General features: G+C 35.0%; 2 protein-coding genes and 1 pseudogene across 2 annotated transcripts; all 3 read right to left on the bottom strand.

Annotated features, from left to right (window-relative positions):
* Positions 1-1,193: 1,193 nt before the first annotated feature.
* LOC145127549 (zinc finger BED domain-containing protein RICESLEEPER 3-like) lies at positions 1,194-1,941 on the bottom strand. The gene is made up of 2 exons (XM_079062727.1): positions 1,335-1,941; positions 1,194-1,258 (listed from the first exon to the last, which is right to left on the bottom strand). The coding sequence occupies exons 1-2, from the start codon at positions 1,939-1,941 to the stop codon at positions 1,194-1,196; spliced, it is 672 nt and encodes a 223-aa protein (XP_078918853.1).
* Positions 1,942-2,052: 111 nt separating this feature from the next.
* Positions 2,053-3,053, bottom strand: LOC145127548 (zinc finger BED domain-containing protein RICESLEEPER 2-like). The gene is made up of 2 exons (XM_079062726.1): positions 2,686-3,053; positions 2,053-2,605 (listed from the first exon to the last, which is right to left on the bottom strand). The coding sequence occupies exons 1-2, from the start codon at positions 3,051-3,053 to the stop codon at positions 2,053-2,055; spliced, it is 921 nt and encodes a 306-aa protein (XP_078918852.1).
* Positions 3,054-6,320: 3,267 nt separating this feature from the next.
* Positions 6,321-7,286, bottom strand: LOC145124266 (transcription factor MYB73 pseudogene; annotated as a pseudogene).
* Between the last annotated feature and the right edge of the window lie 13,514 nt (positions 7,287-20,800).

Genomic DNA, 20,800 nt, shown 5'->3' with positions numbered 1-20,800 from the left:
CAAAATCGGACCAATCACATTCGTTTCTCTCCTTCTCTTTCTTCTCGCCAACACAGTGACGAATCTTCGGTGGCGAGCCCCCTAGCAAGCGCTAGGGGGCGGTGTTCCAGGTTGCTTAACGAGTTTGGCGAGGGTATTTAGCGAGCCCGCTCCGCTTAGCCTAATGACATGAATAAATTTGAGCATGTGGTCGTACCTAAAAGAATCTGATGATCTAATTCATATTCACAAGTCAAGATGTTGGAGGTACGCTTCCTGACACAAGTTAGTAACATTGCTAATGATGCATAAGCTTATTGGGTTACACATAAAATGCAATCAATATTCAAATCAAAAATAACGATTTAAGAGTGACTAATTTGTTAATTTATCATAAATATGATGATATAATTAGAAATTAGAAAGGTTGAAAGGCTTATTATGTAATTAACATGATCGGATAATTTCTATATAGTAATTAATATTTTGAGCTTCAAATAAACGGATATAGATTAAAAAATAGTTAATTACTAAAGCCCTTTAGCATACTTAAATGCTCATTGATCTCTCACGTTTCTCTCCTCGCTTTCGACTCTTTCTTGTTGAAAAAGAAACACACACACATTTTGTATGGTGTTTTTGGTGATTAAGAAACAAAATGAATTTTTGTTTGTTTGATACTTGTTTGATTGCTATTTAGGGGTGCGATTTCAGTAAAGAAACTCTCGTTGGGGTTCTCTTGATCATTCACTAAATCAAATATACTGTATATTTCAATCCTTTCTATAGTTAGTTTTTTTTTTTTTTTTTTTTTTTTTTGTATATCCAATGGCTAGATCATATGATTATATGTAGGGATGTCAACGGGGGCAAACGGGACGGGGAGTACATCCCCCGCCCCCGCCCCCAAAATTCTCCCGTTGCCCCGCCCCCGCCCCCGAATTCCTTGATTACCCCCGTCCCCGCCCCCGTTTCCCCGCCCCCGAAAAAAAAACACTATAAATTCAAAGTTACAACTTACAAACCAAAAAAAATCAAAGAAACATGAATGATTACGATAAAGTTCCAAAAAACCACAATATATCCAAATCTATCGACTCGACTGATTAAAGTTCCAAAAAAGCTCAATAAATCCAAAGTTACAAACCAAAAACTAATGTACGATTACGATAAATTCAAAGAAACATCAATGATTACTATAACACAAAATCATTCTACTTTCCATCTTTCTCTTCATCTTCATCAACATTTAAGTCATCGCCACCATCCACAAGACTACCTATAAAAATGTTATAGTAATCAACAATTAATATGGAAATGATATAACAAACAACAAATAAAAACAAAATGCATACCTTTTTTCCCGCCAGATAACCAATTTTGGGTGCATATGATAGCTTCAATTGTTTTTGGAAGAAGTTTACTACGATGTGGACCAACAATTCTACCACTAGTAGAAAAGGAAGACTCTGAAGCAACGGTAGAGATGGGAATAGCCAATATGTCTCTTGCAATCACACTCAAAGTAGGATATTTAATAGCATTTAGCTTCCACCAAGCTAAAATATCAAAATCATGACTCTTCGGTAAAGTTTTTTCTTCTAAGTACAATTCTAGCTCTGTTTTTCCACAAACAACACTACTAGAAGAATTCCATGAAAAAAAGGCATCTAATGATTCTGTCTCAACTTTGGGAGTTGCATTTTGAGTACTAGAAGTGGGGACACTATCATCGCTGCTTGTTTGGCTTACACATCTTGAATCATATTGTTGATATATACCCTCACAAATTGTTTTCACATTCAATAGATGAACTTTTGCTTTATCATCTCCATAGATAAGAGGGAAAAAGTACTCTAGGATTTTCATCTTAAACCTAGGATCCAAGATGGTAGCCATATACATCACCCCATAACTGTCTTCCCAATACTTATCAAATTTTGTAATCATACTTGATGCCATTGTACTAACTTCAATGAACTTGGAGTCATCCCATTTCTTTAAAGCTAACTTTATTTCGCAAATTTTAAGGAAAAAAATGTTAGTGGTAGGATATTTTGTTCCCGAAAACAATTATGTAACACTATAAAAGATCTTCAGTCTGTCGCAAAGTTCATTAGCCAAATCCCAATGACTTTCATTAGGTAAACTCTTATATTGGGGCTCACGATTTTTTAACCTGGAGAAGACTTTTTTGTATTTCACGGCAGTAGCAAGCATCAAGTATGTAGAATTCCAGCGTGTTTTGCAGTCAAGGGCGATTTTTTTTCCACAAATAACACCTGATTGTTTTGCATTCTGTTCAAATGTCTCCATTCTTTTTGGTGTTGTTGTCCAAAAAGAAACACTCTCACGAACTTTCTCAATCCCCTTAAAGGAATCCAACCCACTTCTCACAATTAAGTTTAAAATATACGCCGCACATCGCATATGAAACAACTCTCGACCTAAAATCAACCCATAAGAAGGCATTTTTTCTGTCATCAGTTCAATCATGCAATCATTTGTTAAACAATTATCAACAGTTAAAGTTGATAATTTTCTATCTAAATTCCATTCCATCAAACAATCTAACAACACCTCTGATAGCTTCTCAGCAGTGTGAGGAGACGGCACATATATAAACCTACCAATCAACAAATTAAATTCAATTTAGTAATGAAAACATATTATATTAAGCATATATAGCTATAAATTAGTAATTACCTCAAAAGTCGGCTTTGCAATTTCCATGAATCATCAATGAAATGGGACATCACGGTCATGTATCCTTTTCTTTGGTTGTTGCAAGTCCACATATCGGTAGTTATTGCAATACGACCTTGAATACTCCCCAAGAATTGCATTAGCTTTTCCTTTTCGTCATCGTACAATTTCAAGACGTCACTCCTAGCCATGTTTCTACTAATAGACTTAAATAATGGTTGAAGCCCTTGACAAAAAACTCTAAAGCCTTCATGTTCAACAATACGGAGTGGGTAATCATGCTCTGCTATCATCCTAGCAAGATCCATTCGTGAATCCTCATAATTAAAACAATGGGTTGCTAAAACCGATCCCTCACTTTCGTCCATCTTAGACTTTTTTTCCAACTAAACAATGGGTTGCTAAAACCGATCCCTCACTTTCGGTTCCTTTAATTTTTTTCAATTCGTAATGAGCTCATACCGGGGATCTTAGTTTTCTTTTTTTATCATTTTCTGCAACCTGATCAGTAGCATTAGCGGTACCATGAACCGTATTTGAATCATGTGGTTGAGTTTGATCAGCCGAAGACATGATATTTGAAGCCTGGAATTGATTTCAAAACATCAGAAAACATTCAACAAATTAAACACAACTAACACTAAAACTAACAAACTTCAAGAACATATTACAGGAACACAATAACACTAATAAATTAATTGTACTTGAATGAGAAAAATGAACAGATTACTAGAACATACTAACACATAATTAAACATTAACAAATTAACCACTACTTACACTAAAACTAACAAAGTTCAAGAACAAATTACAGGAACACACTAATACTAACAAATTAACTGCATTTAAATCAAAAAGATGATCAAGACCATACTAACACCAACAAATTTCAAGAATTTAAAAGAAAGTAATGTTTATATTCAATGAAATAGATGATCTGGTGAACATATGAATCATATATCGAGCAACTAATTTAAAAATAATAAATTTTCAGAAGATGTTGTATTCAATCACAGAGAACCGATGTTTCATATCTACTGAAGTAAATAACAATTGATGAGATGAACTGATAAGATAAGATCAGAAGATGATATACGATGTTATACGAACCTGACTTGAGTGAGACGAGAAAGAAATTGCACGCTAAGGAATCGCTGATGAAGGGATCGATGGCTAAGGAGTCGACAGCTAAAGAGTCGGTGGCGACTGGTGGGCTTACGACGACCGGCGAAGACGTGAAGGTGAAGCACTGAAGTGATGATGAACGATTGAAGGTCCACGGTCGCTTGGAGTCTCGAGAGAATGGGAGGCAGAGTGACGAAGTCTGAACTCAGAAGTGGGAACTGGCCACTCGAAAGGATCGATCAACAAAGAAAAGAAATTGAAGCGTCATTACGTGGTTTTGTGATTTACCCTAAATGGATTGACAACTACAATACAGTAAGTCAAGATCTATGTAAATATGTAATTAATATATATATATATATATATATATATATATATATATATATATATATATATATATGGGAAAAGGGAATATACATTACAGCCCCACCTAAGCTTAGGTACTAAACCTCTTGAAAATACATTGTTTTATTATATAAAGATTACGGTTAATGGATTCACGGTTAATACTTCAAGATGTAAATTCAATATCGACACAATAGGGTTTAGGGTTTAGGTTTAGGGTTTAGGGTTTAGGTTTAGGGTTTAGGGTTTAGGGTTTAGGTTTAGGGTTAGGGTTTAGGGTTTAGGATTTAAGGTTTAGGGTTTAGGTTTAGGGTTAGGGTTTAGGGTTTAGGATTTAAGGTTTAGGGTTTAGGGTTTAGATTTAGGGTTTAGGGTTTAGGTTTAGGGTTTAGGGTTTAAATTTAGGGTTTAGAGTTTAGGTTTAGGGTTTAGTAATGTTCACTTGGGTGAAGTAATAAACGATAATTGAGGAAAGAAAACAAAGATGGTAAAACGATAATGAAAGAAAGAAATGTTATGGAGGATGATATATTTACCAAGTGAAACCAAACCGGGCATATTTAGCATGTTAAAACGACATATTTTAGAGGTTTAGTACCTAAGCTTAGGTGGGGCTGTAATGTATATTCCTTATCCCATATATATATATATATATATATATATATATATATATATATATATATATATATATATATATATATATATATATATATAACATATTAACAGGGACCCCACGGGGTTTTCGGGACGGGACTACCCACCCCCGCCCCCGACCCCGAAATCAAAAACGAGGTTAACTTTACCCCGTCCCCGCCCCCGTCCCCGAATTTTTTAAACAACTACCCCTCATACGGGATCGGGGCCCCACGGGATTTTTTGACATCCCTAATTATATGAAGGGTTGATAATTTGTTTCCTGTTGCTAGTTTTAATTTGTGAGTTTCGAATAAACATCATGATTCAATAGTGATATAATCTCTCTCTCTCTCTCTCTCTCTCTCTCTCTCTCTCTCTCTCTTTTGGTTGACGGCTTAAAACAAAAGAAAATAGGGATTGATTTTGATCGGTTGGACATCTTTGCTCCAAGCTATGTATGAATTTATGTAGATGCAATCTATACAAGATTATTGACCTCCATCATCTAAGTTTCTTTCACTGAAGTATATTGTCTAAACACCATATGATTGTATTTGATGATCCATTTATAGCTTAATTGGAACTGTTCTTGGTCATTTAAAACCATTTTTCCTGCATTGTGCTTGATTTATTAAATGTTACGGAATCAACCACACCCCAACAATTCCATCCCACACTTCTGTATTTTAAATGTTTAGTTGTTCTAATATAAAATTCAGGCTTAGGTACATGTATTAAAAGTTTGTACACATCCTGTCGATCCATAATTTAACCATACAAATATGGTTGTAAGTCACTCGATTAGAACAAGGAGAGAATCATCTTTGAAATATAAAATGAATACACACAAATGGCAAAACAGTTGAAGTTGTTTCCTAAGTAAAACATGTATCTCTCCACATAAGGTTTAAATAACACCTATCTATATGTAAGGTTTAACTATTAGAAGTTATTAGAATTTATTTTAGCATTTTGAAATTTATTGATCAATTTATTCATATGAGATTTTTTTTTAAAAGTTTAATTGGGTATGTCCTATTTTGAAATGGAAAGATCTTTATGGGTTTGTATCGTCTTTTTAATACTTTAGTTTTGTTGTGGTTTATCAAAATTTACTCTAAATTTAAAATTTCAAATTAACACTACCCAAAAAGTTAACGCCTCAGTTTTTCAGGGGTACAATTGTACGCCCCAATTCCCTAGGGGGTGAAACTGTACTTTTGTCTGACTTGTAAAGAATCCAAGAAAACGTCCAGCCTGGAGCCCCGTGCAGCATCGCGACAGCTAAGCACGGTACAATCAAATCAACCATCACTACAACTCAATCGTACCATCCGTACTAATACACATATTCTAGATCTCTATCACATTTAATAAACGGCATTAACAGAAACTTAACGTCCGTTTAAAATACCATTTAAATTTCAAAACAAAAAAACTCTATTATCCTCCCAAATTCAAAATGAGTCTTCAACTGTAAAACTAATCTCACAAAATTCGTACTTTCTGCAATTCTTCTTCTTTTTCTTCTGCTGATGATTCATGGATTTATGATCCATGTTTTTTCTGTACAATCCCTCATTGATTAAAAAAATTTAATCTTAATTAAACCTCATGAGATTTGATTAATTAATTAATTAATTAATCAAGATTTAGTTTTGGTTCGATTCACACTGCATCAACCTTTCTTCTTCTTCTTCTTCTTCCATGTATTTTCTTACCTCTTTCCTGATCATCTCTTGCATCACTGAAAGAATCTCTGCACCAAACGGTGTCGCTTGATCACGGACTTCGTAACCATACGAACTTGTTCCCGGCGGAGACAGTGTTAACGCCGTCGATGGCGGCGGTTGTAATCCAATCAATCCATAAGAGGTTGTATTGTTTTTTCCGATGGAGAGAAACGGAATATTGTTACCTGAATCGCAGATGTCAGATCCAGAAGGACTGCCAGACATAGACATAGACATAGCGACAGTCACATCAGCACCACCGCTCTCCGACCGCCTCAGCACTCTCGCAGACCGTTCCTCTCCGCCATCGACCGTCGAACTCTTCCGTTTCAAAGTCGAGTTCCAGTGATTCTTCACCGCGTTATCAGTACGTCCATTAAGCAGCCTAGCAATCGTCGCCCACTTGTTCCCAAACCGCTTGTGCGCCTCCACAATAACCTTATCTTCCTCTTCCGTAAACGACCGATGCTCAACCTCCGGCGAAAGCTGATTACACCACCGCAAACGGCACGACTTACCAGATCTCCCTGGAATCGACTTGCTAATCAACGTCCAGTTTCGAGCTCCATGACGCTCAACTAACTTACCCAAAAGCTCATCCTCTTCGCTGCTCCATGGTCCCTTGATCCGATCCAAATCACTCCGAGATGATTCCATGAAATGTAGGCCGACAATGGGAGAAAGATGAACAGGAGAAGAAAGGGTTTTGGATTATATAGGGAAGAAGGGTAACCGAATGAGTCGGTGAAGTTTTGAACAGGTGAGAAGGCGTTATAGTTACGGGGGTTTTGAAGTAGGCGGTTGAAGAAGAAGGAATACAGCTGTAGATATGACACGTGTCGATATATTAGTGCGTGGGATTATGTCACGAAAATCTCGCCTGTTTTTGTAACTTATCGGGGGAAGTTGGAGGAACAACTTATAACTTACCTATTTTGACTCGTTTACGGTTTTGGAGGTTACTTTATTTCATAAGTTTCCTTTAATTTTTCATTTTTAATTTGAATAACATTTTTAAATTATTAATTTTTGTATAAGTGAAATGGTAAATTGTGATAAAATATTGTCATTTTATTTTTTTTATAGTATTATACGTCATGCTTTATGAATGTCCATGAATATAGCAATCTATATCTTAAGTAGAAACAAAATATTACCCTCTATTTATGTGCATATATTTTGTGAATAAACAAGTAAAATAACAAACAAATTAACAGAGGAAACCCAATAGGCAATAGTAATATGCTGAATCCGGTTGAAGTCATCAACGTGGATATTGCTGTCATCTATTTTTGTAAGGTATTTTAGTTTTTTTTTTCCTTTACTTGTTCAATAATTAAGAAAATATATATCCTGATTATTTAATTGTTTAATTCCAAAAAAAAAAAAGTCCTTACTTAGTTTAGTCACATGTATAAAAAAAATGGTATGCGACCCGCGTCAACCTGCACCAAGGCCCATGCTAGGGTGAATCGCATAAAACTAACGATATTTTTGACTTGATAAGGTTTGAACCGTGAACCTAACTATTGTGTGGAATTCGCACCTCAACGATAAACTCTCATCACAGGGTTAGCCGTAGGATCAGAGTCCAACTATAACGATCAAACGTATAACCTTGTAGATATGTAAATTTTAACATGATGAGTATCTATATATATATATATATATATATATATATATATATATATATATATATATATATATAACACAATCGATACCTCTTATGTATGATATCAAAATCAAGTGTCATTATGTCTTGATCGACTGATGCTCGATTTTTTTTTCAAATAACTGGATTTTATTAAGAGACACTCACATGCACGTTGCTAAAAAGGGAAAAAATTTACATAGAAAATAACGGACTTTGGAACCAATCGGTCTATTGTACATGAGCTTTTCGATTTCTAGAAGAGAACCATAAAAATGATACTCGACCGTTGAATAAAAAATGTACTCATGTTTTGTATTGTTGTTGTTGAATACCAACACATTGTTGAATCTCCATAACATCCACCATGTAGTTCGAATAACTGTTAGGTTGTGATGGGTTTTTTCACAAAATAGCAATGGAAGCAAAATAAACCTTTTAACCATCATTACTCATCGTAGATGTTGTTCTAGAAACTTTTAGCAACAAAACACATATAAGTAATAGGATCGAAACAATACTTTTTTGTACTTTGATGGCCATGGTTTCTTGGATGATTTAAAGGTCCAAACCAACACCTTTGTAATGTGATTGCACCCAAGATGAACGACCAATAAATAGACAAATCCTTCTTGTCTTGATGTGGCCAAGCCCGAACCTTAGAGAAGGTGTATGTAAAAACCATGAACTAGGGAGGAAGGATGGAATGAAATTTGTATATCTTTTTATGGGATCGGCCAACCTAGTGTTTTATTAAGTCTTATCTTTTGACTTGGTAGAATTATCCCATAAGTTTCTTTTAGTTTCTAATTAACACACCATCACATAATGAATTAACAAACTAGTCCCTCATCATTCTCTTTTGTCATATTACGCTTGAATCATATCTAGCGTGCAACGAAAGCGGACAATGCTATTTATAGAAATATTATCAACTTTTTGTGAACATGGATATATTTTCAACAATCTCCCACTTTAACATGTCACAACAACTTTATAGTCTCGTATTTCTTAAACCTAGCAAGTTGTTCGTTATCCAAGACTACTATTGCACTCATAACCTATATGTATGAAATAGTCATTAATAAGTGATCAAATATTCCTTCATTATATCGATATCCTTATAAACGTAAGTAATGAAATTATGTCAATCAAACGTTCAAGATTATGTTTCCCGATAGAGATTTGTGGCGATCAACAACATATTAACTATTGATCCATCGAACTTCAGCTAGCAGAATATACAAGAGCTACTTCAAATATGAATGCCCTTATCTTCCTATACTAATTTTCTCATAATTCACATTTTCTTTTCAAATGCTTTATAAAAATGATACTTGACATTTTCTCATCATTTTTTATTTTTGAAAAGTATTGATGTTGATAATAAGTTAGACAATTATTTATTTGATTCCTGATTTTTAGGAGAAATTTAAATTCGTCTTGAATATGTTTATGTTATGATTACTGATAATTAATTGTATTTCTATATTGAAAATCCTACAAAATCATGTTTAACTAATAACTTACTGAAAATAACTGATTAATAATTATGAGTTTTACTATAAAAATTTAATTATTGTTGTAATCGTGGTTCTCACGGGCTATAACCTAGTATATAATATCCGCAACAAGAAGGGCATGGTTTTGGATAAGCCCCCAAGAAAATAAGTTAATTTTAAATGGCACCCAACTATTCCACTTGATCGAGATAGGTTCATGGTGGTAATCAATCGAATTAATGAGTCTTCGTAGGGGATTAAATAGAGAAATTATTAGTTGGATTACCCAACCAGTGTTAAGAGTCTCCAAAATGTTGAACAACTAAAGCTTTCTAAAAGACTCAACATGTTATGAAATTTAGAAGTTTCAAAACTGAACCTCCTTATTTTTCCAATTCCAGGACCAGAAAACATAATAACAGCAAGAACATGGACATGATCAGAAACATAACATTTTTTCTTGGGCTCAGTATAACACAATGAGAGAATCAATCATGAAATGGCGAGTCTCCATCATTTCAAAAACTTGTATTTGCTCTATTTTCAACCTTTCTTTTAATGATATGATGGAGATCAATGCCTAACTCCTTAAAGTCCTCTCTAATTATAGGAATGAACACATACATGTACCGAGTTAAGTTTTTAGTTGTTAGACTGTAGTTATCACCAACAAAGTTGTGGGTAACACGAATAACACGGGGGCGAATTGTAACGTCCCAAAATTTAAAACCAAAAATTTCATTTTCATATTAAAAAGACCATCAATCAAACATGTTTATAGAAACCACCAAGGGAAAATCAGATTATTACAATCAATCATCCAGATACATCAGAGTCAAATAAGGCGAAAAACAGGGTGTGTGTGCAATGTAATCGTCCCAAGCTTTTCCCCTTCGATCTAGAAGTACCTGAAACATAAATTGAAAACCGTAAGCACGAAGCTTAGTGAGTTCCCCAAGACACCACATACCATACATACAATGGGCCTTTCCCTACAATCATCGGGCCCCGCTCGGAACAGATCTGTCAATAACATGATATGACCCCCGCCCAATCATACTCATCAGGCCTCGCCCGGTATACATACATACATATAACATACATGCAATAAATACTAAGATATACGGAATACAATACACTTATCAGGCCCCGTCCAGCATCGGACCCTGCCTGGTATACATACCACATACCACACATGCAAGAGCCACACAACAACTAGCATCCTAATCATAGTAAATCATGGGTCGATATTGGTGCCTTCGACCCGCCAAGCATAGTGAGGAGACTCACCTCAATCTGCTGAAGAGTTAGATAAATGCTCGGGCTGCTAAACCGGAGAATCCCCGCGCTAACCAACAAATAAAATCCCAATTAATCATAGGTCCATAAACCATATTCGAGAATTAAATTCCTTAGTCCCAATACCCATGGTAAAAAAACCATTTTTCCCTTCCCTCACTTGGCCCAATAACCAAGGCCCAAGCCTAATGACACTAAAGCCTAATAGTGACCCAATTCCTAGGTGACACCCAAAGCTCTATATGGGCCCAAATACAAGAAGGTCCACAACCTAACAATGGCCCAAGGTCAGAAAACTAGTGGCCCAATAAGGCCCAAAACCCAACATCGCGTCTCATGTCGTAACCAATCCTTGGTCACGTCATGAGAGTCACCCGTTTCGAGTCCAAAGATTCGTTCCTTACTCAGACAACTCAGTAAGGGACGATTTTTGCCTGCTCACGTCGTGAGACCTCATGTCTCACCGTGAGAACGGTCTGAAGCCAAAACCAACGTTTCAATGTTCTTAATTCAGCCTTCAATTCCAACCCTTACAGAAGCTTAAGGGGACCCTAATGGTCCATAAAAATGCTTGCTTTATGGACATGCATGTCCATCCATCCTTTTTAGGTCAAAAGTAGGAATATGGTCTCAAACTCACATGCAAGCATCTAATACCACACCAACTTCCAAATTTAAATGGAATAAGACTCAAAAGACCATTTGAATCCATAAAGTTGTTAACTTTATGGATCTCCTTCACTCCAACAAGCTACAACTTAAAGAAATGGGACAAAAAGCCTAGATCTGGCCATGAAATGAGATAAAGTTTGAGTCTTGGCACTTATAAAGGGTCCAATCAAAGGAAGAGCTGACGATAAAGGAGCTTCCTTGCAACTTCCACCACAAATGATACTTCTTCTTCTTCTTCTTTCTTCTCCTTTAAGAAAGCAAAACACCAAGAATAACCAAAGATCTCAAAGAATGTCGAATTTAGGGTTTCCAGGAGGCTTAGAGGGCGAGAGAGGCTGAGGGTGTGCAACCCTAGCCTCTAATTCCTTTAAATACCCTAAATATTATTGTTTTGAGTCATCAGTTGTCCTCACGTCGTGAGACCTCGTCAGGATGCGGTCAACTAGTCAACAATTACTCACGACGTGACCATCAAATCTCACGTCGTGACCCCTCCAAAAACTATAAATTTAAGGAATTAATATACCTCAAGGATCTGATGTTACAAAAACTAAACAATCATTGGATTTTAATCGAACCATTATTTTTCAGTAAGTGCAAGGTTGAAATTATGAAGGTTACCCACTTGAAACCACATAAATATTTGGGATGATGATATTTTGCTATAAGACATAGCTGATCCTTTTCTTTTCCAAAAAATTTCATCTTACTGGAATTTCCTCCCCCTATTCTTTCTAACGAATCAGTGAATTTATTAGGAGCTTTGAGATTTTGAAGTAATAAAGTTGGAGGCTCCCAAAGACCCATGTCACAAGGGTGAGGTGCTGTTTGTTTTTTGTGATGCAAAATGTCTGCAGTCTGCGGACCACATCTATAGACCTCTACAGTAGAAGAGGCGGACCAAACGTCTGCAGTCTGAAAAAAGAAGTCTGTTTGTTTTTTTAACATCTGCGGGCTACTAAAATAAACTGAAATCTAAATGAACTGAATTTTTTAAACTTCAAAGTGATTTTTTTAATATTTTTATGACTTTGTTATAAATAATTAACAAATCTAGATCAACTTTTATCTATTATTATATAAAAAATAAAAATAAAAATGGTATGAGTTAACATATATATTTGATAAAAACCAACAACTTTGGTTGCAAAGTTATAACTAAACATTATAATTAGGGATCAAAGAATTTGATACATAAATGGATGGAAATAAACTTCGATTTTTTCAATTAAATTCATTAAAAACGTACCATAAATATTTTCTTGAGAAATTGACGATACTGTATTAAATAATGTTTTACAAAATTTGGCAAAAAAATATAAGAATATATTATGATTTTTTTTTCATATTTATATAAACAACTTCAACAACTATTATTGAAATAAATGTTTATTTATAAATTTGTCAAAAATATCATGTTTGTATCGTCGAACGTTTTTTTTTAAAGTTTTGTAATTTTTTTTTCAAATTGTTTATCATTAATAAAGTTGGAAAAGATATAAATAAAAAAAATTTAAAAATGAAGTTATATGTGTTTTTTTTAAGCTAGAAAATGTCTAAAGATGTTAGAAGACTCTGGTCCACATCTGCGCCAAGAAGAGGACGCGCATACATTTTTAGGTCTGCAGTCTTAAGAAAAAACAAACAGTCTGCGAAGGCTAATGTCTGCACGTGGTCTGCGCGGCGCAGACAGAAGAGGCCACGCAGATCTGCAGACAAAAAACAAACACCACCTGAGTCTACCACTAAATAAGAGTTAAGCTTTGATTTGAATCGGTCATTGTTAAAATTCTAATTGCATGAGAGTTTCACATTTATACCAATGAGCAACGCAATATATGTAAATGGTATTGTAGATGCTTCACAATCGAGACTTTGAACAAAATCAACTCAAACATCATAAACTTTGCTTTTATCAAATTTAACCATTAAACCGAAGAAATGTGAAAACATATAAGGATGAATCCCTCCATAACGAGAATAAAGAGGAATGGTGAAAGAGAATCACCTTTCCGAATCCTCTGATGCATAGCAAGCTCTCTAGTGGGAGAACCATTGATAACGACCGACACTCTTCCGATACGAAGGCAACTACAAATCCACCACCTCCACCTACTACCAAAGTGCATTTGTTCAAAGACCGAGTTGATAAAGTTCCAAGAGATGAATCAAAAACTTTGTGGATATCAACTTTAAAAGGAATCGTTGTAGTTTTACCTTTTTTGTCCAACTATAAGTCTCATTAATAATAAACGGACCATGCAAAATATATGGCCCTCTCCACAAAAGCATCTTGTTCGACTCTAACGACCGAGACATTACTTTACCATTAAAAGAATCGATACATGTTGGCCTTTGATATTCAACCTGGTACTTTCTTTAATAGATGTTTCATTAAGTTTCTTTAAGTTTTGGTACAAATTTTTATGCACTTGGCTCAAGTTAGAAAATACTTCAATATACGATATGCTTATACAAACTATGATTTTTTTTTGTACAACAATAAATAAAGTTAATTCGAAAATAAGTTCTAAAAATCAATTAAAATTTAAAAAACATCAAGTTCTTCATCGACTGAATGAGAATTTCGGAATTGGTGCTACACTTTTGAAGCTGTATCATGTTAAAAATGGAATATTCTTTAGAAAGTGGAGATATACAGTCGCATGTCATCAAAGCTTCTTAGGGAGGAGGGAGTCGTTCCCTCCCAACCCACCGAACCCAATGAACCCACTGCCACATCAGCTTTTCTCTTTGATTTTTCTTCATCTTTCTCAACCCACAACATACGGAAATCCTATCTTTCTCAACTCACTCAACCCACTCAATTAAAAAAAATACTAAACAACTAAGGTACAAATCTTAAAACACACGGTACAAGAGAAAATGAGAGAGAGAAAGTAGAGAAAGAGGATGAAGTGAGTTCGTGAAACCAATTAAACAACCGACTAAAGAGGGAGTGGTACCGACGATAACTCTATTGCTAATTAAGATTTTACCTTGATTATTTTGTATTTTTTTTTAATTGAGTGGGTTGAGTGGGTTGAGAAAGATCGGATTTCCGTGTGTTGTGGGTTGGAAAAGATGAAGAAAAATCAAAGAGAAAAGCTGATGTGGCAGTGGGTTCATTGGGTTCGGTGGGTTGGGAGGGAACGACTCCCTCCTCCCTTAGGGTCATGTTGTCGAGTATGTGGTTCCTCACCATCACGAATAATTTCTTTTTATTCTATTTAAAAAAAACGTGTGAATATCATTTCTCATCCACTTGAAATGATATCGAGGAAAAGGATAGATAGATAATGTCAACAAAACATTTTTTTATTGCCATTATGCATACATAAAACGAGTACAAAGTTACAACTCCCTATAGTTATATTTAAAAATTATTTTTATTAATATTTAATCATATATTACAATCTTGTTACCCGATTTATTTTGCATTCTAACTATTTAGATCGATTTAGATTGTACAAGTTTTTTAAGAAATAAGGATGTCAAAAAATCTCGTAAGACCACGATCCTGTATAAGAGATATTTGTTTGAAAAGTCGGGGGTGGTGGGGGGGGGGGGGATTTGATATATTTAGTATTTTCCTGCACAACATCTAGCAGCCAAAGATTGGATAATTGTTTGATAATTGATTTCAATCGTTGATGGTCCATATGAACGTTCTTGTAACTATAAGAGTGTACTTACCTCGGGTATTGATCCCAAATTGCACAAGCTCACATGACAAATACTCAGTAAGTATCATCATATTTGGTAATTGTTTGAATATGAGGACATCATAGTCAATATAATCATATCGAAAGAAACTCTTGTCAATCCATTCACTAAGTCAATAACTCTGACAGTACTACTCGGTCACGAGGCATTTGATTTACAAATTATTCCACTTAAGCACACTTAGAATAGTTTGTTTTAATTTAGAAACATATAACAATATGAATTATAACTCATATAAGTTTATTTTGTGGAGACTTAATAAAGAGCATTTGTTGCTCTCAAAGTTGTTTTATTCGTTACTGTATTTCACTTTTGCATGTTTTGAACCTACTTCCAGAATATTTAATTATGTACAAAGGATAAAAAAATGTTTTGAACTTCAAACATCATAAGATTTCATGGGTGGTTCGAAAAGTACCAAAACATCTGAAAACACTCATAGCCAATCTTCCGATGACCATATTGGGTTAGATCTCAATGAAAACGAACCTTTTGAAGTTCCAAGGTCGAGCTGTCCTATGAAATGAGATCAAGCCAATAGAAAGAAAAAGGATGTCGAAGGTTCTTCAAGTCATGGCGAGGATACAAGAGCAGTACTCCACGGGTTGAATAACAATATCGAAAGAATGTTGAAAATTGCGCAAAAAAAACCATGATTTTAAACTTTTAATGAAAAACGTTCATAAATTGTTTAAGAATGAACGTTGAATTGTGTTGAAGGCAAAGACGGTCTTGCGAAGAAATATAATTTGGAAGATTAGTAAGCTTTATATTTATCTCATATTTTAACTTTTAAGTCATCTTTTAGATGATGTTTTAAGTCATAGTCTAGGTTATGTTTCAAGTATTGTAACTTTCTATTAGATTAATGAAATGTTTGTTTTTATAAAATATGTAGTTGTTTTTTTTAAGTCATGTTAATCCATCCCACCTAAAATGACATACTGAACTTGTAGTGTGACAAAATTAGAAAAACAATGATGTACTTTTGAAAAAACTAAAATGACATGGTAACAAGTATGATGCCACTAACTCCAATTATTGATATTGTAGGTGCGATATCAATTTCTCTCTAGCTTAACCACTATTTAGTATTTACAATAAAACCTACCGGTATGCATACAACGAACAGTCTGTGGTACATATGGCAACGAACAACAGCCGTGCACACCAGACCGACTGTTCGTGGTGGAGCAATTTCGTGGTGTTCCGTGGTGGGCATCACGAATGTAAACGACCAATGGTCTTCTTCTTCCCTCCCAGCTTCTTCTTCTCTCTCTTCTTTTTTTTCTCCTCTCTATTCTTTCTGGTAGTGGAGAGTACTCCGGTGGTTCATGGTGGCTTGAGGCAGCTGACTTGGAAGCTCTCCACGACCCTATACATGATGGCCTAATAATTTTCTTCCATAAAAAATTAACTAGGTTTTTGGCCACCGTGCGTTGGGTCGGCGCAACCGTTGCATTTTACTACCGTAGATACCGGTTGTGTTTTATTAGCTATTGGTTTTCTCATAAGGATTTGCAAAAAAAAAACATTGTTGAAAATTTAACATTTACAAAATATTAATTAAATTAAAAAAAAAATACATTTCAACATCATTTATGTAATGGTCTCTTACATAAGTTTCATTTTTGACATTTTTGTGAAAAATAAGAGCCATGTTTGTAGATTTCATATTAGGTCGGGACCGTTTCTATAGTCTTATGGAATAGAGGGACCAATTATGTACTTTTCTTATTAGACATGGACCATAAGGATCCTGTTTGTAAATTTCATATTAGGCATGGACTGTTTCTATAGTTTTATGGAACATAAGGACCGATTCTATGTTTTCTTATTGGACAGGGACCATGTTTGTAATTTTTGGAGCCAGCTTTTATAAATACAAGGACCATTTCTATTAGTTTAATATTAGATAGGGATTTTTCTATAACTTATGAAACATAAGGATCATCTTTGTAATTTTCCTATTAAAACAGGGGCAATTTATGTAAATTAGGGAAAGCTTCCTGAAAGGCTAAAACACTTTTCATTATCATTCATCTTTCATAGTATAATTATCTCCAAATCCAAATATTATAAAATTTAAATTTGAAATAAGATTCATTAAATACTTCAAACTTGACTATTATAATTTGAATTCGTAACGAAATGAGTGAGAAATTTGAAGATAAATTGGTAGCGGCTGAAAAAATGAAAATGGAAATAGAAATAAGGTGGATAAGCATAAAGAGAATCAAGATATTGACTATGGAAGGCCAGGCTGGAAGGCACTCGTCTTTTGTTATGTACTGTTGTAGCCTTGTAGGAGGGGGTTTGATGAGGGGGAACAAAACAACAAATAAAGGGTCGCAGGGATTAGACAAAATTGCAATAGTCCTATGTCTAAAAATGCTACTTTGGGCCAAACAAGTTTCGACTAGCACCAATAGTCCAAAAATTTTCATTTTGCTGTGGTTTTAGTTCAAATCAGTTTAAAAAATCTAAAAATGACGGATTTGCCCTTTTCCATTTGTTTTTTGGTTTTCTTTTTGTTATTTAATTATTTTCTAACTAAAAAATAAAAAAAATAAAAAAAAATCTCTCTCTCTCTCTCTCTCTCTCATCCAACCATCACTCCCTAAATCCCTAGTCTCCTCAAATCCTGCCACCGTCTCCTTCATCAAAACCTCCATCGCCGAAGCAAGAAACTGCAATCAGGGAGCTTCAAAACCGTCTTAAACTAAACACCATGGAGGCTAAGCTTTTTAATCTCAAGATCGAGTCCTTACAAACTGAAAACAAGAGATTAAAGGCACAAATGGCAGATTATACGAAGGTTTTAGCGGATCTTGAAGCTGCAAAAAGTTAAAATTAAAGTTCTAAAGAGGAAACTTCGAGTGGAAACCGCACAAAATAAGGAACGGATCTTGGATCTGCAACAAGGAGTTGAAAAAATGTCGGAGGGTGAACACGAAGGTGTTGTCGGGATTGATCCATCGGTTCAATTAAAGCTCTGTAAATTGAAGGATCTGGAAGATGAAACAGAGGAATTGAGGAAGTAGAATTCTAGTTTGCAGATTGAGAGTCTTGAAGGTGGTTTATATCCATTCAGGAAGCAAGTCTGCATCAATCGACAATGGCTTTGGCATCCACATATCAATAAAGCGAGGTCCCAAACGTTTGTATTTCTCAGTCGATCGAACCCAAGTTCCAGTACCCCCAACCCAGTTCTGTTCATCTCCCCCGACCTAGATTTCTTCACCTTTATCTATAAAATGAAACCCTACTTTCTTAATAATCTGAAATGGGCAAATCAGAGAAGGTGTGAACAAGTATTTAGTGTTTAACCAAGTCGAATCTGACGATTATTCTCTACAAGAATCATGAAGGTTTGGTTAATTTTGGAGGTAAATGTTTGCATAAGATCTTCATCGAAGATACGGTAACATGTAACCTGGATCGGGGAAGCTGTTCCAGGTACTAATTCGATTTGACGAGTTTCGAATTTGCTTGAATAAGATTTCGATTTGGTTGAACTAGATGTGTTCATAAAAGGAGTGAAGGCTAATCGAAATGGTTTCGTTGATGATTCGATTCGGATAACTGAGATGAACTGGGTCTTGATCGAATACATCGATTTTTCATGACTGATTTTGATTGAAGATAGTTTTGAAGAACATGATCTAATTTTCAGGGGAGAGAGAGAGAGAGAGAGAGAGAGAGAGAGATGGGAGAGAGATATTTTCTTTTACTTTTTATGTTTTTTTAGTTAGAAAATAATTAAATAACAAAAAGAAAAGCAAACAATAAATGGAAAAGGGGAAATCCGACATTTTTAGATTTTTTAAATTGTTTTGGACTAAAATCGCAGCAAAATGAAAACTTTTGGACTATTCGTGCTAGTCCAAACCTGTTTGGCCCAAAGTAGCATTTTTGGACATACCAATGTCCAGTGATTATTAGGATAGAGGGTGTGGCCGCGGTTTGGGGCCGCGGTTTGTGCCACCTCAGCCGCGCACACCGCCCCCAGGCTGCGGTTTTGGCTGCAGTGCGGTAAATTTTTGCTGCACTTTCACACACACACACTCTCTCTCTCTCTCTCCTCTTTTATTTGTTCTCTCTCTCTCTCTCTCTCTTCTTTTAACCAATCACATTCTTCTATTTTTTTTTCTTTTCTCTCTCTTTACCATAATCTCACTCCCTTGGTGTGGCATGAAACCACACTTGTGTGGTAAAAAGTGACGTGGCACATATGTGGCGGTGAAGGGAGTGCGGTTTCGGTGGCACCACTCCCTCCAGCCTTACTGACACTCAGGCACCTCCATTTGCCTACCTGACACATCCCTAACGTCGGTTTCGTCACTCGGTTTACGGTCATTCTTCTGTTGGATTTTCAATCGTTAGGCCAACCGGTATACCGTAGACGAGACCCGTTGTTGTCTACGTGGCAACGGACAACAGCCGTGTACACTACCCCGATCAGTCGTTGTCCGTTGTTGTCGTGCTAATTCGTTGTGCCGAGGATGATACACAACTGCCAATAAAATGGTTTTACTCCTTTTAACCTCTTTGACCACCATGTAACGACTACTTTCAATTTCTATATTTCACCAAATTCCTTTATATTTTTATTCTATTTCACACATTTGTGTTGTTTGATCTTTCAACAACAATGGTTCCCAAAATATATAATTGGTCAGAAGAGGAATAAGAGAAGTTAGCACTGATATGAGTGACGGTTACGGAAGACCCATATAGTCGAACTTCCGGGGATTTTTGGGCAAACGTTGGAAATGTTTTCCATGATTTAATGAGTTGTCGCAGTCTTAAATTTCGCTTTATGAGGGCAACATGTCGCGAGTTTGACAGACTTTATAACCACCTTATAAACAACGCACACGGAGACGATTTGGTTGTTGTGGCAATGTATTAATACGAAGAAATAAACCACAGACCGTTTAAACACATAATGACAAAATTTTAAGGAGACCCCATTATAGAATAATTAAAAAAATGGGGTTTAGAAACTAGTTTAAGTTGTCTTTATGCTTGCATTTTAATGTTTTTTCTATTTTATTTTAGTTGTTTTTTTTAAAACTATGTAATGTTTTTTTTTATTAAGTAATGTTTTTTAGTTGAATAAAAATCTAGTTAAAAAATATGTTTTATTGTATTTGGATTTTGTATGTATTTTTTAATTAAGTTTAATTAAAAACAAAAAGAGGTGGAATTGTGTGGTAGTGGTGAGTATCCTATAACTTTAGTGGTGGTTAGTGGTGATGATGTGACACTCACCACTATAATGATTAGTGGTGGGTATAATGGATTATCTTAATCAAGTGATTCTACGTCGTAAACTATTATATATATATATATATATATATATATATATATATATATATATATATATATATATATATATATAATAGTGGAGCTTTTTATAT

The sequence above is a fragment of the Lactuca virosa genome, chromosome 7 (assembly GCF_052849685.1).
Source record: "Lactuca virosa cultivar CGN04683 chromosome 7, Lactuca_virosa_CGN04683_v6, whole genome shotgun sequence".
Classification (NCBI taxonomy): domain Eukaryota; kingdom Viridiplantae; phylum Streptophyta; class Magnoliopsida; order Asterales; family Asteraceae; genus Lactuca; species Lactuca virosa.
This window is presented reverse-complemented; position numbering and strand designations above follow the sequence as displayed.